At 47.6% G+C, this 26,801-nt stretch overlaps 2 protein-coding genes across 3 annotated transcripts; one reads left to right on the top strand and one right to left on the bottom strand.

Moving 5' to 3' along the window:
* Nucleotides 1-768: 768 nt before the first annotated feature.
* PSMB11 (proteasome subunit beta 11) lies at nt 769-9,543 on the bottom strand. The gene is made up of 2 exons (XM_054448864.2): nt 8,810-9,543; nt 769-2,077 (listed from the first exon to the last, which is right to left on the bottom strand). The coding sequence occupies exon 2, from the start codon at nt 2,006-2,008 to the stop codon at nt 971-973; it is 1,038 nt and encodes a 345-aa protein (XP_054304839.1). The 5' UTR covers nt 2,009-2,077; nt 8,810-9,543; the 3' UTR covers nt 769-970.
* On the top strand, nt 9,163-18,180 carry PSMB5 (proteasome 20S subunit beta 5). 2 transcript variants are annotated; one of them, XM_054448867.2, is made up of 3 exons: nt 9,163-9,394; nt 10,406-10,712; nt 16,208-16,569. In XM_054448867.2, exons 1-3 carry the CDS (start codon nt 9,197-9,199, stop codon nt 16,294-16,296), a joined length of 594 nt encoding a protein of 197 aa, XP_054304842.1. In that variant the 5' UTR covers nt 9,163-9,196; the 3' UTR covers nt 16,297-16,569. The 2 variants fall into 2 exon arrangements, with proteins under 2 accessions (XP_054304842.1, XP_054304841.1); XM_054448866.2 differs by lacking the exon at nt 16,208-16,569 and adding an exon at nt 17,660-18,180 and having other exon boundaries at nt 9,180-9,394.
* Nucleotides 18,181-26,801: the final 8,621 nt, after the last annotated feature.

Raw genomic sequence — 26,801 nt, 5'->3', positions numbered from 1 at the left:
CAGAAAGCTGGAGAGCAAGGGTGGGCTGTGGGGGATGGCTCTAGGCCTGGAAGATAAAGCCACATGAGCCTGTGCAGGGGGCAGCTGCTCTGAGCTCACAACCTCCAGGCCCTCAGGGTTCATTCAACCCTGGCCACCAGGCAGGGGCTTGGCCTAGCTACTTTCTCCCTCCACATCCCTCTCCGGAAGCCTGCAGGGAAGAGAGGAAAGGCAGGGCAGAGGGCCTGGGAGGGAGAGCTGTGCTGAAAGAGCACAGACCCTGGAGGAGAAGGCCGGGATCTAAGTCTCATCTCTGCCACTTACTGTGTGACCCTGGCAAGTCACATAATCCTTTGAACCTGATTCCTTTTTTGTAAAGTGAGACTCATTTTTACCTCAAAGGGTTGTGATGAGAACTGCATTCAGTAAAGGAATAATCATTCTAGTCATTATGGTCAAGTCAGAGGAGGAAAGCAGATAAGACAAGCCCATCACCATCCAAAGCGTGTCTATCTCTACACCTCGTTCTGAGAGGGGCTGCTCCCTTCCTGGGTGCCCCATCTTACCACGCTGACAAAATGATCAGGAGAAAGAGACAAAGACGCTGAAGCTGAGACACATAAAGGACCGAAACTAAGAGAAACTGGGGATGAGATGATGGAAAACACAGAGAAGATGGCAAGAAAAGAGGGTCTAGCACCTAGCATGCGTCTGGCATGCAGTAGGCACACTGCAAGTGTTGACTGAAAGACGGACTTGGTGCCAAGAAGGAGGCTGGACCAATCCACTGGGAGTCAATAGGAACTTGTTGGGCAGAGCCATAATAGCTCTGGGAGTCATGAAAGGACGGAGACTTGCAATAAATGAAGCCAGCAACCCATACAGGCTAGAGTCAGACGCTGTGAGGCTGCTGCCAGCGGGACCCTCCCCCTGCTGTCCATCCTCCCACCTGCTCCCCAGGACTACACCATCCCCAACCAAGTCCTGCTTCTCACACCGTCTCAGTCCCTGCTGGCATCCTGGAGTCTCCTGGTATCATCTCCCCTGGCCCCACAGAGAGCTCTGTATCTTCTGCAGCTCTGTGGGCAGTGGCAGGCTCAGGATGGGCATGGCTGGCATCCTCCTCTGGCTCTGGCTCCAGGAGCTCCTGTAACTCCATGTACAGCACACAGGCATCACTGCGTGACACATGCTCCCATCCACTCTCCCGCACGTGGAAAAGGTCTACAGAGCCCCCTGAATAGGCATCACGGTAGGTGGCGTGGGCCACGGCGCAGCGAGCCAGGGCGTAGGCTTCCTGGGTGCTCATGTCGTAGCGATAGCCATGGTCTAGCACACCGTAGGCATAGGGAGATCCAGAGCCCACAGAGAAGATGTCCCCCTGCAGGCGGGTGCCGTCGCTATAGACGTAGAAGAGCTCAGGGCCAGAGCGGTCCCAGCCGCACAGGGCAGTGGCCACACAGAGATCCAGTCCCCGGTATCGAGACATCATGGCTGACAAGAGCTTGGCAGCACTGGCCACACTGGGCAGCTGACCGTCCCTCAGTTCCCGAAGCCGCAGCTCCCGCTGTAATACCCGATACCAGGTAGCACAGTCGGCGGAGGTGCCAGAGGTGGTACCCAGGAGGTGCTGGTGCACAGGGATGACCTTGCATGAGGCTGGACATGCCACATAGCTGCCACAGGAGGAACGCGTGTCAGCTGCAGCAATGACTCCATGACGGAAGCGGAAGGCCAGGGTTGTAGTGCCATGGGCCAGTCTGGGGCCATGGATCTGCAGGAAGGTTTGAGGGTCACAGCCCCGGGGCACAGCCCAGCCGCCAGCCCGAGGCAGGTGAGGTGATGGTCCCTGGGTGTCAGGGGACTGCCACTTGCACACATCCTGCAGAGCCATCCCTGGGGCTGAATGAAGTTTGGAAGAAGCAAGCCAGGAATTTGTGGCTGGGGTCTGGTGGGGTAGGAGGGACGCTGCAGAGAAGCTGGGCCACAGCCAGAACCGGCCAGGAAGGTGTGTGAGCTGACGCTTCATTTCTCCTCAACCCCCAATTCAGGCTTTGGGATTGGCTGATGGAGCAGCCCCCTTCATCTCAGAGGACAGCTGAAAGGAGACAGGAAGAGGGCTGTAGAGTGTCCAGCACTAGGAAGACGCTGCCTTCACAGTCAGACCTTCACCTTCTGCTGCCCATGACGCATCTGAGAGTCACCCAAAGAGTCTCCTGTCTGTCATCCTCCAACTATCTGGAGTTGGGTGGGGGGCTGGGGTAATGCAAAGAAAAGTGGGCACAAATGGACGGAGCAGGGCTGGGCTCCTTGTTTCTCCCATGCGGGGCACTGGGCATGTAGAGACAAGGCCCTGTCCCTGGCCTGAGAGGGCTCCCAGCCTAGGACGAGGTAAAGACAATTCAGCGGACTGATGTGGTCAGAATAGAGCGCTGTAACCCCACTGAGGCAGGAGACCTTGGTGCTGGGGAATCCCTTCAGAGATATGGGAGCATGGAACTCAGCTCATACTTCAAACTCAAGGGAAAAATGGGGAAAGAAAAATGGACTGAGGCTGGGCGCAATGGATCACACCAGTAATCTTAGCACTTTGAGAGACCAAGGTAGGTGGATGGCTTGAGCCCAAGAGTTCGAGACCACCCTGGGCAACATATCAACATCCCCATCTCTACAAAATATATAAAAATTAGCCTGGGACAGGTGCAGAGGCTCATGCCTCCCAGCACTTTGGGAAGCCGAGGCGGGTGGGTCACAAGGTCAGGAGTTCGAGACTAGCCTGGCCAATATGGTGAAACCCCATCTCTACTAAAAATACAAACAAACAAAAAAAAATTAGCTGGGTGTGGTGACGCATGCTTGTAGTCCCAGCTGCTCAGGAGGCTGAGGCAGGAGAATCGCTTGAACCAGAAGGCGGAAGTTGCAGTGAGCTGAGATCGCGCCACTGCACTCCAGCCTGGGTGACAGAGTGAGACTCCATCTCAAAAAAAAATTAGCCAAGCATGGTGGCACATGCCCGTAGTCCCAGCTGCTCAGGAAGCTGAGGTGAGAGGATCACCTGAGTCCAAGAGGTCAAGGCTGCAGTGAGCCGTGATTGTGCCACTGCACTCCTGCCTGGACGACACAGTGACACCCTGTCTCAATAAAAAATAAAGAAAGGAAAATTTAAAAAAATAAAAATAAAAAAGTCTGGGCATGGTGGCTCATGCCTGTAATCCCAGCACTTTGGGAGACAGAGGAGGGCAGATCATCTGAGGTCAGGAGTTTGAGACCAGCCTGGCCACCATGGTGAAACCCCCGTCTCTACTGAAAATACAAAAAAATTCAGCTGGGTGTGGTAGTGGATGTCTGTAATCCTAGCTGCTTGGGAGGCTGAGACAGGAGAATCGCTTGAACCCGGGAGGTGGAGGTTGCAGTGAGCCGCCATTGCGCTCCAGCCTGGGCAACAAGAGCGAAACTCCATCTCAAAAATTAATTAATTAATTAATTAATTAAAAGTGGACTAAAGCAAAGACAAGAGAAAAAAGAGCAAGAGAACTTTGTAACAGTGGAGAGGAGAAAGAGGCTGAAATATCTTCCACAAAGGCAGATTGCTGAGGAATGAAGGAAACTAGAACATGAAGGTCTCTTTCTTCCTTGCTTTAGAGATAAATATGTGCTTCTATCTGTATACAGAGATGGCATTCCTGACAGTTCTCTGGCAGTATGTCTTTGACTTGTGTTGAAGTCCAAAGGATCTAGTGGCCTTCTAGCTCCTGCTCCCACTTCTGCCTAATAGTTCACAATGGCAACAGAGTGGCTTGTAATTCCAGGGTAGGAGAAACAACTGATCTTAACTCCATAATGTTGAGTCTATAAGTCTTAGACCAACCAGGGGTGTTAGAGGGGTGGGGTTGGTGGACCCTGACAGCTGACCCTTCAGAAAGTCGAAGTCAAGGCCAGGTGTGTTGGCTCACGCCTGTAATCTCAGTACGTTGGGAGGCCAAGGCAGGTGAATCACTTGAGCCCAGGAATTCGAGATCAGCCTGGGCAACATGGCGAAACCTCACCTCTACAAAAAATACAAAAAATTAGCCGGGTGTGGTGGTGTGTACCTGTAGTCCCAGCTACTTGGAAGGCTGAGGTGGAAGGATCACTTGAGCACTCACTGAATGAGGCTGCAGTGAGCTAAGATTGTGCCACTGCACTCCATGCACTCTAGCCTGGGCAACAAAGTAAGACCCTGTCTCAGGAAAAAAAAAAAAAAAAAAAAAAAAAGCCAGTTAATTGGGGCAGAGCGACAAGCTGCAACTACTCCAGCAACATATGCCGTACATATATTTTACTAAACATTGCAGCTCAAGGTGGTGCTGTGGAAATGGATTTATTTGAAGAAACAGACCCACGCACAAAGGAAAGAGTCTGGACCCTCCAGACATCATGATGGTGGGGCTGTGGCATCATAGCTTTCTGGGGTCTCACTACTAAGGAAAAGTGTGAACATGGTCATGGGAAAGTTGGAGAAACCCAAAGAGCATGCTAAGGTCCAACCAGTCCTTCTCTTCTCATTGGTGTAGGACCACCAGGAAATCTTGCTGAAAGGTAAGAATATATCTTCTTTCTTTCTTTCTTTTTGAGATGGAGTTTCGCTCTTGTCACCCAGACCGGAGTACAATGGCGTGATCTTGGCTCACCGCAACCTCTGCCTCCCAGGCTCAAGCGATCCTCCTGCCCAGCCTCCCAAGTAGCTGGGATTACAGGCACCCCCAACACACCCAGGTAATTTTTGTACTTTTAGTAGAGACAGGGTTTCGCCATGTTGGCCAGGCTGGTCTCGAATTCCTGACCTGAGGTGATCCACCCACCTTGGCCTCCCAAAGTATTAGGATTACAGGCGTGAGCCACTGTGCCTAGCCTAGAGTATATCTTCTTTCTAAAGGCTAAGTCTTAGACTCTTTATAGATGGATTGCCACCTCCCTAGGTCAAGCCATTATCAAGTCAGGTCTGGACAGTTGAATGACCTCCTAATTAAGCACTCACCAGTCTCCCATTGTAATCTTACCCTCTACATGGACATGTTTTCCCAAAGTATCACTCAAATCCTGTGTTTTCTCTGCTAGGAAAACTTGGAGAGTTATAATATAAAGTCAGAACTGCCTCTTCTATCCCAAGCTGGCATGTAAGACCCACTATGGTCCAGTCTAAATCTATCTATCACAGGCTCTTTTCTCTCTATTCCTAACACATCTCCCACCTCCCTTTCACCTGTTTGAATCCTATTCCACAGTTTGGCTTAAGTACCACCTATTGTGAAATTCCTTCCCAGGTATGGGCTGAGAAAGGAGAGGCTGTGAGCGGACCAAGTCATATTTAGAAAAATGAATCCAGACCTTGACAAAGCCATCCTGCACCCACAGCCCCTTTCCAATCTATATTGACTCCCTCGCCCACCTCTGAACCACAGCACTTATCATTTGTACTTCTCCTTAATGAGGTCCCCAGGAATAGGGACCCTGGAGCAGAGAACACATGTGAGGTAAGCTAGGAATGGATTATGGAAGGCCTTGAATGCCATGCTGAGGAGCTTGAATTCACAGAACTTTTTTTTTTTTTGAGACGGAGTCTCACTCTGTTGCCCAGACTGGAGTGCAGTGGCGCGATCTCTGCTCACTGTAACCTCCGCCTCTTGGGTTCAAGCAATTCTCCTGCCTCAGCCTCCAGAGTAGCTAGGACTACAGGCGCGTGCCACTACACCTGGCTGATTTTTTGTATTTTTAGTAGAGACAGGGTTTCACCGTGTTAGTCGGGATGATCTCGATCTCCTGACCTCGTGATTCGCCCACCTTGGCCTCCCAAAGTGCTGGGATTACAGGCGTGAGCCACTGCGCCTGACCCACAGAACATTTTTAAGCAGGTGAGTGTTAAGATCAAGATGGTGTTTTAGGCCGGGCGCGGCGGCTCACACCTGTAATCCCAGCACTTTGGGAGGCCGTGGCAGGCGGATCACCTGAGGTCAGGAGTTCAAGACCAGCCTGCCCAACATGGCAAAATCCTGTCTCTACTAAAAATACAAAAAAAAAAAAAAAAAAAAAAAAAAAATTAACTGGGCCTGGTGGCGCACACCTGTAATCCCAGCTACTCTGGAGGCTAAGGCAGGAGAATCGCTTGAACCTGGGAGGCAGAGGATGCAGTGAGCCGAGATCGTGCCAGTGCACTCCAGCCTGGGCGACAATAGCAAAACTCTATTTAAAAAAAAAAAAAAAATGGTGTTTTAGGAAAACGAATCTGATGCTGTGCAGAATGAATTAGAGAGTGACAATTTAGACCCATAAATCAGTTAGGAGAAGGCCAGGCATGGTGGTTCACACCTATAATCCCAACACACTTTGGAAGACTGAGGCAGGCAGATCATCTGAGGTTGGGAGTTCAAGACCAGCCTGGCCAATATGGCAAAATCCCATCTCTACTTTAAATACAAAAAAAAAAAAAAATTATCCAGGCGATTTATCCTGGCTAACACGGTGAAACCCCACCTCTACTAAAAATACAAAAAAAAAAAATTAGCCGGGCGTGGTGGCGGGCACCTGTAGTCCCAGCTACTCGGGAGGCTGAGGCAGGAGAATGACATGAACCCAGGAGGCAGAGCTTGCAGTGAGCCGAGATCGCGCCACTGCACTCCAGCCTGGGTGACAGAGCGAGATTCTGTCTCAAAAAAAAAAAAATTATCCAGGTGTGGTGGCACACGCCTGTAGTTCCAGCTACTTGGGAGGCTACGGCAGGAGAATCACTTGAATCCGGGAGGTAGAGGTTGCAGTGAGCCAACATTGCGCCACTGCACTCCAGCATGGGCGACAGAGTGAGACTCCATCTCAAAAAAATAAATAAATAAAAATCAGGAGAATATTTCAGCAATTCCAGAATGAGGACATAAGAAGCCAAAGGTGGTATCAGTTGTAATGAAAAAGAATGTGAGAAACACTGAAGTGGAAATAATCAACAGGACCATGCAACTAACTGGATGTGAAGGAAAGAAAAAAGTTGTAAAAGATGAGCAAGGACTTCAAGCCTTTGTGACTAGAAGATCATTGCTGTCATTCTTTCAAGTGTTCATTTGGCAAATATGTATTAAGCATACAGTGGGTACAGAAATGAATAGTAAATACTTGTATTTAAAAGCTCACAATCCGGTAGGAGATAAATGTAATTTCTAACCAGGTAAAATGTAAAAGGGCCTTAAGAGAGGTACACATGCTATCGGTGGCAGAGTGAAAAAGCACTGGAAGAAGGCAGAAGGACTAGTTGCACTGCAGGGGTGACTGCAAAATAATATATGCTCAGTAAACAGACGTACTCTGCATTTTCCACACCATCCAGGTGTGAAACACAAAGATCTCCTGTTTAATTCCATTCTGATGATTGGGCTTGGAAAGGGTTGCCAATTTCAGCATTAAAAATACAGTATAGGCCAGGCGCAGTAGCTCACACCTGTAATCCCAGCACTCTGGGAGGCCGAGGCGAGCGGATCACCTGAGGTCAAGAGTTTGAGACCAGCGTGGCCAACATGGTGAAACCCCATCTCTACTAAAAATACAAAAATTAGCCAGGCGTGAGGCCGGGTGCGGTGGCTCACGCCTGTAATCCCAGCACTTTGGGAGGCCGAGGTGGGCGGATCACGAGGTCAGGAGATCGAGACCATCCTGGCTAACACGGTGAAACCCCGTCTCTACTAAAAATACAAAAAAAAAAAATTAGCTGTGCGTGGTGGTGGGGGCCTGTAGTCCCAGCTACTCCGGAGCCTGAGGCAGGAGAACGGCGTGAACCCGGGAGGCGGAGCTTGCGGTGAGCCGAGATGGCCCACTGCACTCCAGCCTGGGCGACAGAGCAAGACTCCGTCTAAAAAAAAAAAAAATTAGCCTGTAGTGGTGGCAGGCGCCTGTAATCCCAGCTACTCGGGAGGCTGAGGCAGGAGAATCGCTTGAACCTGGGAAGCAGAGGTTGCAGTGAGCAGAGATCGTGCCACTGTGTTCCAGCCTGGGGGACAGAGCAAGACTCTGTCTCAAAAAACAAACAAACAAACAAACAAAAACAATACAGCATATGCAGAGTCTGCTGGGGGAAAGATGGGGCCGAACTGAGCATCAGAGGAAAGTGGAATTTCGATGTTGATAGATGTTGCTGCTAGAATCCAACAAGGAAGACCAGAGACTGACTTCATAGAACCATAAAGCAGGAGGCAACATTTCATACATATGCACGCTTCCTGGTTTGTTATAGTTCCCAAAAGATTTGAAAAATGAAGGTGGGTGGAGGGAGGAAGAGGCAATGAAATATAGTACATTCTTGAATAAAGGGCATCATCTTAGCAAGTTGAAGTTAGAGAATCTCTTGGTACATATTTATGCAGTCTCAACCGTCCTCCCGTCTCTGAGACGGTAAATTACTACTGACACTTATTCAGGTCTGAACTGAGAATCTAGTTTGTGGATTAACTGGACCCTTTGCTTTTTCTTCTTCCATCTGCCTTTTAGGCAATTTATTACTTATTCGAATTTCCACCAGACGGTAGGAGTCAAGAGAACGAATATTGGATATTAATAACCGGTTACTGTTAGAAGAAGGGTTGCTGTATGGCGACTGACAAGAGGTATAGTACTTTTATTTTGTTGCGTTTTTTACCACTAATTGCTGTGGTTTAACTAATATAGGGAAATGGCCTCAGAATGGATCATTATTTTACCCAATTTTAGAAGGTGCCCTTAAACAAGATGGCAACCTCAGGCGCGTTAACAAGGTGCTGAAGCCGCAGCTATGTAACCTGTTGCTTGGACACCAGGCTGGAGTGGGAAGACTCACCGCTAAGGGTTCGGAACCGATTTTCAACCAGTCACGCCCTTCTCAAAGATGGCCGACCTCACTTCCCTTACGCAACATGGGCGTTTTCAGTCACTTCCTGTGAATTTGAGGTTACTCTGATCCAGGACTACTTGCATGACCAAAGCCAAGATGGCAGGCACGTCCTTTTAGAATTTAAGGTTAGTGAAGCCATCTATTTCCCCGACCCCCTTCAGTGAAAATCGTCTTTCGCATCTGGCTCTTCTTTTTGGAGGCGTGGTTGCCAGCAGTCAAAATGGCTCCTTTCCGGAATAGATTTAATAGGAAGTGAAGCTGTGACGGCGAGGCGTTGCCCGGCCTATCTTTGCTAGGCGTTCTCAGAATTAGTTCTTTCTGCCCACACTAGACATGGCGCTTGCCAGCGTGTTGGAGAGACCGCTACCGGTGAACCAGCGCGGGTTTTTCGGACTTGGGGGTCGTGCAGATCTGCTGGATCTAGGTCCAGGGAGTCTCAGTGATGGTCTGAGCCTGGCCGCGCCCGGCTGGGGTGTTCCAGAAGAGCCAGGAATCGAAATGCTTCATGGAACAACCACCCTGGCCTTCAAGGTGTGGACCCAGCCCCCTTGCCAGGCTGAGTACTGAACGCCCGCGACTTGCCTGGCCTCCCCGCCTTACCGGAGTTTGCGGTGGCCTTGGCCACCAACCCAGGCGGAGGCTGGGTCCTCTCGTTCGGACCGCAGCAGTTTTGCTGTCTCATTGGCCCAGGAGGCCCCTGTCTTTGCTCTGGTTGGAAAGGGTGGCGGTGGGGCCGGGGGTAAGTCGGGGGAGGAAGCTGAGGCCTCTTGGGTTGATTCCTAGGCGACCCCAGGTTGCTGCTGTTCAGGATCTCCTAGCTGGGAAAGGCCTCAACAACAATGAATCTTGGCCGAGGGAAGGCTATTGTAACCGTTTACCAAAGTTTTGGAAACTGGGCGGCCCCTCAAGGCAAGGGTAACTGAAACTGGCATGAAGGGGAAGCGTGGTGAGGGTAAGCATTGTACTAAGAATCAGACATTTGGGGTTCCTTGCCCAGCTCTGCAATAACTAGCTCTAGATTGAGAAGTCATTCGATCTCATTGAACCTGTTTCCTCATCTATAAAATGATTTTTTTTTTTTTTTTTTTTTTTGAGACAGGGCTTTTCCCTGTCGCTCAGGCTGGAGTGCAGTGGCTCCAGCGCCTCAGCCTCCAGAGTAGCTGAGACTATAGGCACACACCACCACGACAGGCTAAGTTTTTTACTTTTTGTAGAGATGGATCTCCCTGTGTTGCCCAGGCTGGTCTCCAGCACCTGGCCTCAAGCGGTCCTCCCGCCTTGGTCTCCCAAAATGCCGGGATTACAGAAGTGAGCCACCACGCCCATCCTATAAAATGAATTTAATATGGGTTATATCCATGTCAAGGGATTGATGTGAAGCTCGGGTGACATTAATATATGGGGAAGTATAGAAGTATACTGTGAAGTATAAAAGGACGGAGAAAGAGATGTGCTGGGTTTGGATTGATGCAAAAAGAAGTATGTAGGAGTGTTTTTGTGGTCTTATGTGGCCTGTTTTGTGTTTTCCTCTGATCTTAACAGTTCCGCCATGGAGTCATAGTTGCAGCTGACTCCAGGGCTACAGCGGGTGCTTACATTGCCTCCCAGACGGTGAAGAAGGTGATAGAGATCAACCCATACCTGCTAGGCACCATGGCTGGGGGCGCAGCGGATTGCAGCTTCTGGGAACGGCTGTTGGCTCGGCAATGTCGAATCTATGAGCTTCGAAATAAGGAACGCATCTCTGTAGCAGCTGCCTCCAAACTGCTTGCCAACATGGTGTATCAGTACAAAGGCATGGGGCTGTCCATGGGCACCATGATCTGTGGCTGGGATAAGAGAGGCCCTGGTGAGTTAAGCTGCAACCACATGATCCTTGGGCTGACACTACAGTGAGGAGGGATTGGATGGACAGATGAATTAAAGGGCTTGGTGTCAGTGTTGAAGAAGTGTAATTAGGTCCTTAACCCTTCCTTCTCTTTTTTTTTTTTTTTCCTGTTTTTTTAGACTGTGTCTTATTCTGTCGCTCAGGCTGGAGTGCAGTGGCATGATCTCAGCTCACTGCAGCCTCCGCCCCCAGGTTCAGGAATTCAAGACCAGCCTGGCCAACATGGCGAAACGCCGTCTCTACTAAAAATACAAAAATTAGCTGGGCGTGGTGGTGGGCGCCTGTAATACCAGCTACTCAGGAGGCTGAGGCATGAGAATTGCTTGAACCCAGGAGGTGGATGTTGCAGTGGGCAGTGATCGCGCCACTGCACTCCAGCCTGGGCGACAGAGTGAGACTCTGTCTCAAAAAAAAAAAAAAAGAATTTAAGAATTCGTTGAAGGCCTGGCGTGGTGGCTCACTCCTGTAATCCCAGCACTTTGGGAGGCTGAGACGGTGGATCACGAGGTCAGGAGATTGAGACCATCCTGGCTAACAAGGTGAAACCCCGTCTCTACCAAAAATAGAAAAAATTAGCTGGGCGTGGTGGCAGGCACCTGTAGTCCCAGCTACTCAGGAGGCTGAGGCAGGAGAATGGTGTGAACCCAGGAGGCGGAGCTTGCAGTGAGCCGAGAGGGCGCCACTGCACTCCAGCCTGGGCGACAGAGCGAGACTCCGTCTCAAAAAAAGAACAAAAAAAAGAATTCGTTGAATCCCACATGTGGCAGTAGTGCTATTTCAAGTGTTCATTGGCCATGTGTGACTTATGGCTACTGTATTGAACTCTAATATATGGTTGTCCCTCAAAAGTTAGTCATTTCTCTTCTGTTTTTTTCTTTTCCTTTTTTTTTTTTTTTTTTTTTTGAGACGCGAAGTTTCGCTCCCATCGTCCAGTCTGGAGTGTAATGGCATTGTTTCAGCTCACTGCAACCTCTGCCTCCTGGGTTCAAGTGGTTCTCCTGCTGCAGTCTCCCAAGTACCTGGGATTACAAGTGCCCACCAGCATGCCCAGCTAATTTTGTATTTTTAGTAGAGATGGGGTTTCACCATGTTGGCCAGGCTGGTCTCGAAATCCTGACCTCAGGTGGTTCGCCCGCCTCAGCCTCCCAAAGTGCCAGGATTAAAGGTGTGAGCCACTGCACCTGGCCTCTTCTCTTTTTTTCTTTAGAGAGTCTTTGGCCTAGAAGGGGCCTTTTGGGCTCCTCTCTTTTTTGGCGGGGTGGGGATGGAGTCTCGCTCTGTCACCCCGGCTGGAGTGCAGCGGCGGAATCTCAGCTCACTGCGATCTCCGCCTCCCAGGTTCAAGTGATTCTCCTGCCTCAACCTTCCAGGTAGCTGAGACTACAGGCATGTGCCACCATGCCCGTCTAATCTTTGTATTTTTAGTAGAGACAGGGTTTCACCATGTTGGCCAGGCTGGTCTTGAACTCCTGACCTCAGGTGATCTGCCCACCTCAGCCTGCCAAAGTGTTGAGATTACAGGAGTGAGCCATTGCGCCCAGTCCTGGGCTCATTTCTTTTATTTCTTTGCTGGTTATAATCACCCTTACAATCATGCTAGGTCCTGTTGTATCATCTCTGAAAATAAGTTCCTTAGCCTGTTTTTCCTTTCCAGCATTTAAGAAACTTGCCAGACAGTTCAACTTTGTATTTGATGTCATTTCCTCATCAGCCAGTTTTGAATTGCCCGTTTGGTAAAGTTGGAGTATAGCTAGTCACCTTCTAATTTTCCCTTCCATATGCTTAAAAATAATTATTCTTTCCTCCTTTTGATTTTGCTTCATTCATTTAGCTGCTTACTAAATACCTAGTTATCTTATAGAACAATTATAGGATACCTACCACTTTTTCACTTGCTTTCAAACAAGAATAGAAAGGGCTATAGGGAGTATCCGCCTACTACCCAATGGAGGATGAAAGGAAATTAAAAACCGGATGTGAGAGGAGCTCAGTTTGTTACTTTGGAAATTGAGATGCTTTTCTCTGAAAGGTGGGAAAAGACAGTTCCATACATTTTACGTGATCCAGGGAAGCATTTTGGAAATGTTGCTTTGAACCTTTAGCTGGTGGATTTGTTCTAGGTGATGGAAACAGTGTAAAAGAGTACAGGGACCAGGTAACAAGGAAAATCCAGGGAGATTGAGCATCATTTAAATAGTACCTTCTTCAAGAGGCCTTCCTGACGACCCTGTCCCATTCATTGTGAGTCAGCCCCTGGCCTCATAGTATAGTTGGCCCTTGAGCAACATGGGTTTGAATCACTCAGGTCCACTTATACGCAGATATTTTTCAACCTAATTCTGATTGAAAAATACACATTCCCAGAATTTGAAACCCAAATATACAGAGGTCCTATTTATTTATTTATTTATTTTTGAGATGGAGTTTTGCTTTTGTCACCCATGCTGGAGTGCAATGGCGCGATCTCGGTTCAGTGCAACCTCCGCCTCCTGGGTTCAAATGATTCTCCTGCCTCAGCCTCCCGAGTAGCTGGGATTACAGGCACCCGCCATCCTGCCAGCTAACTTTTGTATTTTTAGTAGAGACAGCATTTCCCCATGTTGGCCAGGCTGGTCTTAAACTCCTGACCTCAGGTGATCCACCTGCCTTGGCCTCCCAAAGTGCTGGGATTACAGGCATCAGCCACCACATCTGGCCAACTTTTCATATATGCAGGTTCTGCAGGGCCAACTTTGGGACTTGAGTCTGCATAGATTTTGGTATATGCAGGGGTCTTGGGACGAATCCCCTTCATATACCAAAGGACGGCTGTACTTAATCCAAGGCTGAATAAGATAAATACCTTTTTTTTTTTTAATTGAGATGGAGTCTCGCTCTGTTGCCCAGGCTGGAGTGCAGTGGCGCCATCTCTGCTCACTGCAAGCTCCGCCTCCCGGGTTCATGCCATTCTCCTGCCTCACCCTCCCGAGTAGCTGGGACTACAGGCACCCGCCACCAAGCCCGGCTAATTTTTTGTATTTTTGGTAGAGACGGGATTTCATCGTGTTAGCCAGGATGGTCTCGATCTCTGGACCTTGTGATCCGCCTGCCTTGGCCTCCCAAAGTGCTGGGATTGCAGGCGTGAGCCACCACTCTCGGCCTGATAAATACCGTTTTTAAAAGAACCAGTTGGCTGGGCACGGTGGCTCACGCCTGTAATCTCAGCACTTTGGGAGGCCGAGACGGGTGGATCACCTGAGGTCAGGAGTTCGAGACCAGCCTGACCAACATGGTGGAACCTCGTCTGTACTAAAAATACAAAATTATTGGGAGGCTGAAGCGGGCAGATCACGAGGTCAGGAGATCGAAACCATCCTGGCTAACACGGTGAAACCCTGTCTTTACTAAAAATACAAAAAATTAGCTGGGCGTGGTGGTGGGCGCCTGTAGTCCCAGCTACTTGGGAGGCTGAAGCAGGAGAATGGCGTGAACCCAGGAGGTGGAGCTTGCAGTGAGCCGAGATCGTGCCACTGCACTCCAGCCTGGGCGACAGAGCAAGACTCCATCTCAAAAAAAAAAAAAAAAAAAATACAAAATTAGCCAGCTGTGGTGGCACATGCCTGTAATCCCAGCTACTCAGGAGGCTGAGGCAGGAGAATCACTTGAACCTGGGAGGCAGAGGTTGCAGTAAGCTGAGATTGTGCCATTGCACTCCAGCTTGGGAAACAAGAACGAAACTTTGTCTCAAAAATCAGTCAATCAATGAATAAAAAGAACTAGTCAAATGCGGAAGGAGTTTTGAGGAGGAAGAGATTACTTATGATGGGAGGAATTGGGGAAGACTTCATGGATTGGTGGTAGTTGTCCTGGATGTGAAAAAGAGAAAGGGAACATAACAAAGAAAGGGAGGAAAGAAGCATGAGCTTTTGAGGAGTAATTGAAAGTCCAGTTTAATTGGAACTAAGTGGGTGAAGGGGAATAGTGAGCCATAAAGCCAGAAGGGTGCTTGGAACCAGATGATGACCCCTCCTAGGCAAGAGCATGGCACTGGGGCTGAGAAGGGGCCAGAGAAAGGAGTAAGGTAAACGTCAGAATCACCTGAACCTGAAAACCAATAAGGGCAGTGGTGCTCAAGCTGGCTTGCATTAAAATCACCTGGAGGACTTAAAAAACAAGTTCCATACCTGTTTCCCACCCCACACCAGTTATACAAAATACCTAGGGTAAGTCCTGTGCATTTTTGAAAAAAATCTTTGTTAGATGACTCTAGTGCATGGTGAGATGTGAGAACCACTGAAACAGGAAAAAGACTAGTGATGCCATTGGCAGAATTTCAGAAGACAGGAGGAAGCGTGGGTTGGTGGCGCACAAGAGAGATGAGTGTGGTAGGTAATGGAGAACCACTGGTTTCTAAGTTTAGGAAGTTTGAATCTACATGATGACAAAGACATTCAGCTGGAGGGATCCAGTAGGCAGTTGGGATTGAACACTTTGTCTAAATTTTCATCTGTACCAAAAGTCAGCTAGTTTTTTCATAAAGGGCCAAATAGTAAATATTTTAGGCCTGCAGGCCTAAATCTTTGTCTCAAATACTTAACTCTGCCGGTGTTGCACAAAACAACCATAGACAGTATGAAAACAGTGGCTCTGTTCCAATAACATTTTAATTACAAAAATAAAGGCAGTTGGCCTGGCCAAACCCTGGTCTATACCAGCAATAGAAATATAATGTGAGCCATATATGTAATTTTACATTTTATACTAGCTACACTTTTAAAATTAAAAAAAAAAATTAATTTCAGTATATTTCGTTTAACCTAATAAATCCAAAATATTATGTTAGCAGGTAGTACTAGTTCATTTCAAATGCTCAACTAGTCCCATGTGGCTAGTGGCTACCATATGGACAGTGCAGGTCTTTACAATATGATTACAAACTCTAGGCTTTATTATCCTCCTGTGTAAAGTATGTCTTGTTCTCCAGATAGTCTAAACTCTTTGAGTTCTGGAATTATGGAGTTTGTTTTTCTGTCACACAGGCTGCAGTGCAGTGGCATAATCACAGCTCACTGTAGCCGCAACCTCCTGGGCTCAAGTGACTGGGATTATGGGGTCTTTTGGTGGGGGAGTGGGGATTATGTTTTGTTTGTTTGTTTGTTTTTTGAGACAGAGTTTCACTCTTGTTGCCCAGGCTGGAGTGCAGTGGTGCGATCTCGGCTCACTGCAACCTCCACCTCCCAGGTTCAAGTGATTCTCCTGCCTCCGCCTCCTGAGTAGCTGGGATTACAGGCATGCGCCACCACGCCCGGCTAATTTTGTATTTTTAGTAGAGACAGGGTTTCTCCATGTTGGTCAGGCTTGTCTTGAACTCCTGACCTCAGGTGACCCACCTGCCTCGGCCTCCCAAAGTGCTGGGATTACAGGCTTGAGCCACTACGCCTGGCCGGGGATTATGTTTTAAATGTTATCTTTCACAGTGTCTGAAGTTCTGTGCTTGAAACCTAAGTCATTTGGAATATACTTGCTTTGTGGGTGTGCTGAGAGGATCGGCAACATGGCAAGGTAGTTACTATAATGTAAGGTGAGATGGGGTGGTATGTTGTAGAATCCTGGAGTCTTAATATTAAATTTTATTCCTTCAGGTTTTTTTTTTTCTCTGAAGACAGCATCTCAGTCTGTTGCCCAAGCTGGAGTGTGGTGGTGTGATTATAGCTCACTGCAGCCTGCAAGTCCTGAGCTCAGACAGTCCTGTTTCAACCTCCCACAGACATGCACCACCACACTCAGCTAGCTTTTAAAAAAAATAATAATAATTTTATAGAAGTCCTATCTTGTATTTATGTTGGCTTCCCTGGGTTTCTCTTTTATATATATGTATTATTTTATTTATTTATTATTTATTATTATTATTATTTTTTTTTTTTGAGACAAGGTCTCGCTCTGTTGCCCAGGCTGGAGTGCAGTGGCGCGATCTCGGCTTACCGCAAGCTCCGCCTCCTGGGTTTACGCCATTCTCCTGCCTCAGCCTCCTGAGTAGCTGGGACTACAGGCACCTGCAACCACACCCGGCTAATTTTTTGTTTTTTAGTAGAGACGGGGTTTCACCCTGTTAGCCAGGATGATCTCGATCTCCTGACCTCGTGATCCACCCGCCTCGGCCTCCCAAAGTGCTGGGATTACAGGCATTAGCCACCGCGCCTGGCCTATTTATTATATTATTTTGAGACGGAGTTTCACTCTTGTTGCCCAGGCTGAAGTGCAATGGCACGATCTTGGCTCACCGCAACCTCTGCCTCCCAGGTTCAAGTGATTCTCCTCCCTCAGCCTCCTGAGTAGCTGGGATTATAGGCATGTGCCACCACACCTGGCAAATTTTGTATTTTTAGTAAAGATGGGGTTTCTTCATGTTGGTCAGGCTGGTCTCAAACTCCTGGCCTCAGGTGATCTGCCCACCTCAGCCTCCCAAAGTGCTGGGATTACAGGCGTGAGCCACCGCGCCCGGCCTATTTTTTTTTTTTTTTTTTAATTTTATTCTAGGTTTTAAGAGAACTACTGCTGGCCGGGTGAGGTGGCTCATGCCTGTAATCCCAGCACTTTGGGAGTCCGAGAAGGGCAGATCCCCAGAGGTCAGGAGTTCAAGACCAGCCTGACCAACATGGTGAAACCCTGTCTCTACTAAAAATACAAAAATTAGCTGGACGTGGTTGCGAGTGCCTGTAATCCTAGCTACCTGAGAAACTGAGGCAAGAGAATCACTTTAACCCAGGAGGCGGAGGTTCTGGTGAGCCGAGATTGCACCATTGTGCTCTAGCTTGGGCAACAAGAGCGAAACTCTATCTCAAAAAAAAAGAACTACTGCCTTGGCATATGAATTAGATATCAAAAAGGGTGATCTTTTTTTTTCCTGCTAACCTCATCTCCCTTTCCAGGCCTCTACTACGTGGACAGTGAAGGGAACCGGATTTCAGGGGCCACCTTCTCTGTAGGTTCTGGCTCTGTGTATGCGTATGGGGTCATGGATCGGGGCTATTCCTATGACCTGGAAGTGGAGCAGGCCTATGATCTGGCCCGTCGAGCCATCTACCAAGCCACCTACAGAGATGCCTACTCAGGAGGTGCAGTCAACCTCTACCACGTGCGGGAGGATGGCTGGATCCGAGTCTCCAGTGACAATGTAGCTGATCTACATGAGAAGTATAGTGGCTCTACCCCCTGAAAGAGGGTGGATGCAGCTGCTTGTGTTTCTTGGGGTGACTGTCATTGGTAATACGGATACAGTGACCCATCCTCCATCCTATTTATAGTGGAAGGGCCTTCAGTTGTATCAATACTTTTTTTTAAAGCTCTGGCACATTGACCTCTATGTGTTACCAGTCGTTAATGAGCTGCTGCAGAGGTGACTATTTGTTTTACTTTCTTGGATGTTAACATTACACTACTCACTACTCAGCCTCAGCCTGTGTTGCGTCTTTTGTCCACACTGTCCCTCCTCCAAGCACTTTTCAGTCAAATAAGCTAGGACAGTGGGAGGGAAGTGACTGTAAATTACAGGAAACAGTGGTGTGAAGACATTGTCTAGTGAATACATTAACGTCCCCACTCATGAAGCTAATAACGGAGAAGGAGAGAGAGGCAGGGAGGATGGAGACACTTCTCGATTTGGTTTACAAAGAGATGAAAAGTTGATGAGGTGGAAAGATGCACAGGGCTGTACCAGGCAGGGCTCCAGGGGAAAAGGCTGTCACCCTGTGGTGGGGGAAGGGAGGCTGAGGCTACATGTAGAGCGGAAGGGTGAAGAGGGTAAATCTTGACTCTTAAACCAACTGGGAAGGGAAGGCTTGGACCCTGGGAAGGGGAGGACAAAGAAGTGGTTGTGAAAGCAGTAGTAACCACAGTCTTGGTGATCCTTGTCCTTTTGGTCCTCCAGTGCATATGTGTGGAGGGGAGAGGGTAGTGATGGTGAGTTTATAGCCTCCTGGTCAGGAAGCAGCACTAAGTTGTCACTGGAATGTGTGGGTGGGGAAGAGGCCCTGCTGAGAGCAGAGAGATGGCTGATTTATCACATCCAGCACTATTGGGGCTGGGGGGAGTTCCCAAGCTATGGTGGCAGCAGATGGCAAGGCCTTCTGTTAAAGAGAAGACAGGAGATAGAGGAGGTTGATGGGAGAAACCTTTAAAAAATGGGAGTGAAGAACACAAACAATACCACCTTGTATTTAGTCAGAAGGCAGAAAGTGGTTGGTGAAGGTGACAACCCAGTGTCATGTTTTGAGACTGAGAGGTTTGGAGGGGTCATTCACAGAATAAGAGGGGGTAAACCCTCCTCTCCTGTACTGCAGCTACCTTCCCTTCCCCCTCAGCCTTGTGCAGTCTTTGTATTGATTGATGAGGGCTGTCGGCCAGGAACTGATCAAGGCTTGTTAATTGCAGTTGTCAAATGCAGGGAAATTGGGAATTAGTGAAATGGGAGAAGGGGGTTTGGAAAACAAATGACTCGTGCCTAAGGAAATTTTTTGCAGGAAAGTATCTCAGGAGCCCCTGCAGTCAGGGAGCTGCTGGTGTGGACTCAGACTACATGGTTGAAATAGGCAGGAGCTGGGCCTGGCACAGTGGCTCAGGCTTGTAATCCCAGCACCAGCACTTTGGGAGACTGAGGCGAGCAGATCACTTGATGCCAGGAGTTTGAGACCAGTCTGGCCAACATGGTGAAACCTGTCTCTACTAAAAATACAAAAAATTAGCTGGATGTGGTGGCAGGCACCTGTAATCCGAGCTACTTGGGAGGCTGAGGCAGGAAAATCCCTGGAACCTGGAGGCAGAGGTTGCAGTGAGCCGAGATCGTGCCATTGCACTCCAGCCTGGGCAACAAAAGCAAAGCTCTATCTAAAAAAAAAAAAAGAAAGAAAGAAATAGGCAGGACCCAAGCTACATCTTCCTTCTTGCAGACTGTTGGGAAATGGTTAGCTGCGTGAGAAGCACAGGTAGGTCATCTTCCTCCCACTTAGGACATTGGTTTGCAGATCTTTAAAAAAAAAAACCAAAAGCACTCTTAGGAGAAATCCCAATGCCTGAAAAAAAATCAGAGGTTGAAATTGAGCTCAGAGGTCCAGAGCCTCAACCATTGAGCTTCCCCATCCAGCCACTCTCCGCAGCACTCTTTGTTAGCCCCATACACATACATAGTCCCTGGCACTTCTTGGAACCTCAAGGAACACAATTTGAACACCTCTTCCCTGGGAAATAGCCTTAAGGATAGAAAGAGAATTGAAGATTGGAATTTCCTTACATGACCCCAGAGAGCATAAGACCCCAGCTTTGGTCCATGAACAGAAAATTCTGGAGAGAAGAGATGATCTTGAAACAATGCAACCCTTTGCCCTGTTTCTGTCTCACACTTTGCTTTGGCAGTGGTTTAGCTGTTTAACGGAAACACCTATTCTGCACTGGCAGAGTCCTTATGTTAGAAGAGAAAATGAATGTTCTGTTCTGGCATATCCCTGTTGATCTACCTTCCTGGGTCTTGGGTAAAAGACTCATTTAATGGAAGAGCTCGATTTGTGGTAGGTTTTTCTGGGAAGAAAGTAGAGCAGAGGTAGGGAAAAACTGCAAGTCTGTAGGCTAGTGGTATCCACCCTGTGCATTTGTGATTTCTTGCTGATGGTTACTGGGGGGAAATTGGCTTTGCAGCGATGTTTTGTGTCTCCACTTGTGTGGGAATGATGGACGCCGCATAGGATTGGAGAGATGCTTTTGAGTGGAGTGTACCAGTTCAGGGACTCCCATCAGATTCATTTCCCAGTACAGTCCTCCTCACAAAGGATGATGGAAAAGAAATCGCCTTAAATAGCTGGAAGATTAATTTCTGTCGGCAGTTCCCAGGCGTCCAAGGGACTGGGCTCTTTAAGTGATGTCTGACAATTTCTCTTCCCTCAACAGATAACTCAGTAACACCAAAATCTGGCTCCTCAGGGTAGGTGATGGGACTAATCTGATTAAATAGGGAGCAAATACTCCTGGAGGCCCCTTGCTTTCTCTTGCTAGCCTTCCAGCATCTGCACACCAGGCAAGGGAGGGCTGTGGGGAGTAGCAGTGCACTGTGGGGTGCGTAGAATGTTCATGAAGGAAGGTGAAAAGGTAGGTGAGGATGTGGGGGAGGAGGGAGGAAGGGCACAGTTAACGCAAATCAAAGACTGAAGCATAATAGTTACTGAGTGTTCCTCTTTAGGCAAAACCAGAAGGTCAATGTCTCTTGATATCCTCCTCAGCTAGCAAATGAGAAAACTGTCAGAGCCATTTGGGGAGTGGAAGGTCACATCCTCTGAGGGGAAATAAAACAACTGATTTATTCTGGCCCACAGATTCTATGTGGTCTGTTAGGGGAAGGAAGAAAGAGGTGGGATGAAAAGAGAATAAAGTAGGAAAAAAAGGTGGATGGAAATTTTGAGGGGAGCATTTCCCTTCTGTCAGGAGTAACAAGGATAGGATGATTAGGTTAGGAGAGAATCTACATGACCATATCTAATTTTCGGTGGATACATTTAGGTTTTTAATTTTCTTTTATTTTTGTTTCTTTTGTTAGATCTTCCCCTGACCTGCTCCCAGGGCTATAACAGATATGGACTTTGAAACTGTATAGAGTATAGAGCAGTGCTCTATAATTTCAAATATACATATATTGCAACCAAGCACCTCTGCTGTTTTGCATTTGTTTCTTGTTTGTTTTTATAAATTCTAGTTTCTCTTCAGGAAGCCAGAATCATACTGGGAATGCTTCAATTATAGTGGGCAAGAGGGAGCGCAAACACAGCAATCAGAACTGCCCTGATCAGCAGCTACTGCCACCTTCTGCCTGACCTGGGCCACCCCTCTTTTCCCCCCAAGTCAGCCTCCCATGCTCCCCAGGCCTGGCTTCAGAGCCAAGTTCTGGTTTCCAGGAGCTCTGCCCCCCACTGATGCATTTCAATAAAAAACATTTCTAAAATGTCCCCTTTGCAGTTGTTAGTGGGTCAAGCAGAAGAAATTCTACTCACGTCAGCTTCTTGGGCTTATTTGACCCAACTCATTTCTCCCAGAAGCTTTTGCCTCTGAGTTAGGTGCCAAGCTTAAGCTAGTATTTAACTCTTTATGGTCCAGATTAAGCTGTCATCAGCCATAAAGATATGACCCAGTTTATTTGAAAGGAAATAAGACACCATGGGTTCGACGCCTTCTGATGCTTCCCATTACTTATCCCCGGCTCCATCTTAGGCTGTTCCTCCCTTTGCCTCGTTCCATGTTTTCTCTCTGCTCTCTCACTTTATAAAAATTCTCTTTCCTTTGCAGAGTTTAAATAAAAACCAATCAATCAATAAACCAAGGGCTGCTTATAGGCTTTACTGTAACAAGAAAAGGTTATCATTAGCTGCAGGGTACCCAAAAAGCTGGTATTATAGAGGAAAACAGATGGAATGGCAGAAAGTGAACTAGAGAGAACAAGAGACAAACCAGAGAGAAACAGAAAAGCGACTCCCAGGCAGCAAGCGCGAGATTCAGCAAAGTGCAGAGGGAGATGTGAACGTGGCAGAGAAAGATGGATGGAGACATTGACAGGCAGAGCTGGACTGTGAATGGGGGGAGACAGGGAGTGGGAAAGGAGACTGAGAAGGACAGTGACAGAGAGTGGGCAGAAAAATAGAGAGGAAGGAAGCGGCTCGAAGCTAATGCACAGTGAAACATGTCCCCCTGGAGACAGATAATTTCTCCAGCCATACGTAATGAACACGTGCCTCTCTGTGTGTTGCCCCTGTACTGTCACAGTCACTTAAATTCTGCAAGAATCTCTCCATGTCTACACCACTTATGCGAGGTTGGAAAGAAGGTTTGGGCTCTCCCAACCCCCATCTCAATCCAGCCAGGCCGAAGACAGAAAATTAGAAACCTCTGTCGTAAAAGTAACAGGGTGAGTGAGGCAGGATCACAGATTCAGTACCTTTGAAAATTTGTTTTTAGGTTCACTAAGACGCCTTCTCTGCCCACACCTCCATACTCCTTGGCCACACACATCATACACACATAACTCATCCTCTTTTCTCCATACGTGCCTGCAGATCAGGGCCTAGGGTGCCTAAGTCAGGAGAGGGAAGCCACTACCTCCCAGGAAGACTGAGGAATAGCACATCAGGTAAGACGGGAAATAAGTAGGTCCAAATAGAAGTACCCGTAGACTACAAGGCACCAAGGTAGAGGGGATGTTTTGCACTACTGCAGCTCTTTTCTCATTCTAGCCTCAACACCATCACTATCCCAGAGACATCTATGTAAGCCTCCCCATGCATACAGAGTTTCACACAATACACAGGCTTTTTTTCACAGCAGCTTATCTCCAGTGGTGATGTGTGGTATTGTCTGATTAGAGGGAATCCTCTGAGCACCATGGTTATGTGGGAGGGCTCATAATCACCATGTCTCCCTTGGGTCTTGAGTTTGCGCTCATAGCTTAGTCTTTAGAAAAGAAAGCAATGGAGCATTTTAAACCAACACAACATATTCAGCATAGTCCTGCATTTCCAAGCACCTCCTAAAGAGGAAAAATATGCATAAAGGTGGGTCAATCCAAGTGTGGTCCTTGGCTAGGGGTCAGCACTGTTCTACATCTCATTTAAACAGCCTTAGGGCCAGGTGCCATGGTTCACACCTATAATCCCAACACTTTGGGAGGCCAAGGTGGGAGGCTCACTTGAGCTCAGGAGTTCAAGACCATCCTGGGCAAAATAATGAGACCCCCATCTCTACAAAAGATATTAAAATTTAGCCAGGTGTGGTGGTACATACCTCTAGTACCAGCTACTCAGGAGGCCGAAGCAAAAGGATCACTTGAACCTAGGACATGAGGCTGCAGGGAGCCGTGATCGTACCACTGCACTCCAGCCTGGGTGACAGAGTTAGACCCTGTCTCAAACAAAAAAAAAAACAAATCAAAAAACAGCCTTAGGCATGTGCCACATCAAAGAGCATCTATGTAGTGTCTCTGGTTGTTTCCTGGCATGTCTGCCTGCTTTTTCAGTTAAGCACTATACTGTAGTTTTTACTTGTTCCCCCCACAGTGTCTAGCATGCTGTTGGCTACTCAGGAAAGATATATAATAAATGTACTTTTAATAAATGAATTAATGAGGCTAGGTGCATTAGCTCACGCCTGTAATCCTAACACTTTGGGAGGCCAAGGTGGGTGGATCACTTGAGGTCAGGAGTTCGAGGCCAGCCTGGCCAATGTGGTGAAACTCTGTCTCTACTAAAATACAAAAATTAGCTGGGTGTGGTGGTGTGCACCTGTAATCCCAGCTACTTAGGAGGCTGAGGCAAGAGAATCACTTGAACTGCAGTGCAGGCTGCACTGGGCAGAGATCCCACCAGCCACTGTACTCCAGCCTGGGCAACAGAGTGAGACTCCACTAAAAAAAAAAAAAATACAGAATTAATGAATGATGGCCAAGCGCAGTGGCTCACGCCTGTAATCCCAGCACTTTGGGAGGCCGAGGCAGGCGGGTCACCTGAGGTCAGGAGTTCAAGACCAGCCTGGCTAACACAGTGAAACCCCGTTTCTACTAAAAATACAAAAAAATTAGCCAGGTGCAGTAGCAGGCGCCTGTAGTCCCAGCTACTCGGGAGGCTGAGGCAGGAGAATTGCTTGAACCTGGGATGTGGAGGTTGCAGTGAGCCGAGATTGTGCCACTGCACTCCAGCCTGGGGGACAAGAGCGAGACTTCATCTCAAAAAAAAAAAAAAAAAAAAAAAATTAATGAATGATTTCACTATGGTGTCATTTTGCCAGTGGTTCCTACCCTTCTTAGCACTGTGACTCCCATATTGTTTAATTTTAACATGCTGTTTGCTGCTCTTAAACATACTATGGGCCGGGCACGGTGGCTCATGCCTATAATCCTCGTGCTTTGGGAGGCCAAGGCAGGTGGATCACCTAAAGTCAGGAGTTCGAGACCAGCCTGGCCAATATGGTGATGAAACTCCATCTCTACTAAAAATACAAAAATCAGCTAGGTGTGGTGGCACGCGCCTGTAATCCCAGCTACTCAGAGGCTGAAGCAGGAGAATCACTTAAACCTAGGGGGCAGAGGTTGCAGTGAACCAAGGTTGTACCACTTCGTTCCAGCCTGGGTGAAAGAGTGAAACTCTGTCTCAAAAAGACAAAAAAACAAAAACGAAAACTATGAAACGTATATTAATTTTTAAAATTAAGACAAATTAAAATTACTTGTTTTGTGAAATTTTTTTTTTTTGAGATGGAGTCTCGCTCTGTCGCCCAGGCGACATTGGCGCAATCTCGGCTCGCTGCAAGCTCCGCCTCCCAGGTTCATGCCATTCTCCTGCCTCAGCCTTCCGAGTAGCTGGGGCTACAGGCGCCCACCACCATGCCCGTGAATTTTTGGTTTTTTTTGTATTTTTCAGTAGAGACAGGGTTTCACCGTGTTAGCCAGGATGGTCTTTTTTTTTTTTTGGCACCACTGCACTCTAGCCTGGGCAACAGAGCAACACTCCATCTCAAAAAAAAGAAATAACATAAATGTAAAGAAGATAATGAAGAAGGGAAAGAGGAGAAAAATGAGTAGATAGATGCCAGCTATTATATGTAGAAGAAATAACAGAATTTGAAAAATCACCATTTGGCAAACCCCAGTGCAAAAATAGGAAGGTGCAAGGTTGTGGGAGAACAGGATATTCACATTATCTAAGATAATCACTGTATTAGTTTGCTAAGGCTGCTATAACAAAACACCATAGTCTGAGTGGCTTAAACAACAGAAATTACTTTCTCCCAGTTCTAGAAGCTGTAGGTCCAAGATCAGAGAATCAGCAGTGTTGATTTCTTCTGAAGCCTCAGTCCTTGGCTTGCAGAGAGCTGCCTTCTCACTGTATCCTCACATGTCTTTCCTCTGTGCACCACAGGTATCTCTCTGTGTCCAAATTCACTCTTCTTATAAGGACACCAGTCAGACTGGCTCTACCCTAAGTGCCTCATTTAACTTAATCACTTCTTTAAAGACTCAGTCTCCAAATACAGTTGAATCCTGAGGTACTGGAGGTTAGGGCTTCAATATATAAGTTTTAGGGGAACACATTTCAGCCCATAACAATCACTCTATTTATTATTAGTTTACTAATTAATTACGAATGGCAAATATACTTCTCCAACAGAGACGTCTAGCAGACATGAATAAACTTGCAGTCACCAATAATAGAACAAACTGACATTATACGCCTCTTGATGTGATACAATAAGAAGTATACAAAATTACCTAAGTAATATATTCTTGCTAAAAATGTTTAACCTTGGCCCTGATGTGGTGGCTCATGCCTATAATTCCAGCATTTTGGGAGACCAAGGCAGGAGGATCCCTTGAGCCCAGGAGTTTGAGACCAGCCGGGGCAACATAGGCGGATCTTGTCTCTACCAAGTAATAACTTTTTAAAATTAGCAGGGCACGGTGGCATGCACATGTAGTCCCAAGCTACTCAGGAGGCTGAGGCAGGAGGATGGCATGAGCTTTGGATGTCAAGGCTGCAGTGAACTGTGATTACATCACTGCACTCCAGCCTAGGTGACAGAGCAAGACCCTGTCTCAAAAAAGAAAAAAAAAAAAAAAGCTTAACCTGAACCTAATCACAAGAAAACAGATAAATCAGATTGCAAATAATGTCCTGACTCTTCCAGTAGAAACACCACGAAAGATTCACACACACCCACATGGCAAAGGAGCACAGCACTTAGGTGCAGTGCTGCAGAATCCTGTCCCACAACATTGCAAATGAGCTTGTTCTCAGTCTTGGGACACTCGTGGATGTGCCCCATATCTTCACAGTACTTGATTTTCACAGTAACTGGCTGCCAAGGAGAAAAACCATAAAGGCACCTATAATCCCAGCACTTTGGGAGGCCGAGGCGGGCAGATCACTTGAGGTCAGGAGTTTGAGACCAGCCTGGACAACATGGTGAAACCCTGTCTCTACTAAAAATACAAAAATTGGCCAGGCGTGGTGGCTCATGCCTATAATCCGAGCACTTTGGGAGGCCGAGGTG

The sequence above is a fragment of the Pongo pygmaeus genome, chromosome 15 (genome assembly GCF_028885625.2).
Source record: "Pongo pygmaeus isolate AG05252 chromosome 15, NHGRI_mPonPyg2-v2.0_pri, whole genome shotgun sequence".
Lineage (NCBI taxonomy): Eukaryota > Metazoa > Chordata > Mammalia > Primates > Hominidae > Pongo > Pongo pygmaeus.
The sequence above is the reverse complement of the archived record's forward strand: the minus strand, read 5'-3'. Positions and strand labels throughout refer to the sequence as shown.

Coding starts and splice junctions, on each gene's coding strand:
- PSMB11 (XM_054448864.2), bottom strand. CDS start 2,008: ATGAAGCGTCAGCTCACACACCTTCCTGGCCGGTTCTGGCTGTGGCCC.
- PSMB5 (XM_054448866.2), top strand. CDS start 9,197: ATGGCGCTTGCCAGCGTGTTGGAGAGACCGCTACCGGTGAACCAGCGC. Junction 9,395..10,405: donor CAACCACCCTGGCCTTCAAG/GTGTGGACCCAG, acceptor TGATCTTAACAG/TTCCGCCATGGAGTCATAGT. Junction 10,713..17,659: donor CTGGGATAAGAGAGGCCCTG/GTGAGTTAAGCT, acceptor CTCCCTTTCCAG/GCCTCTACTACGTGGACAGT.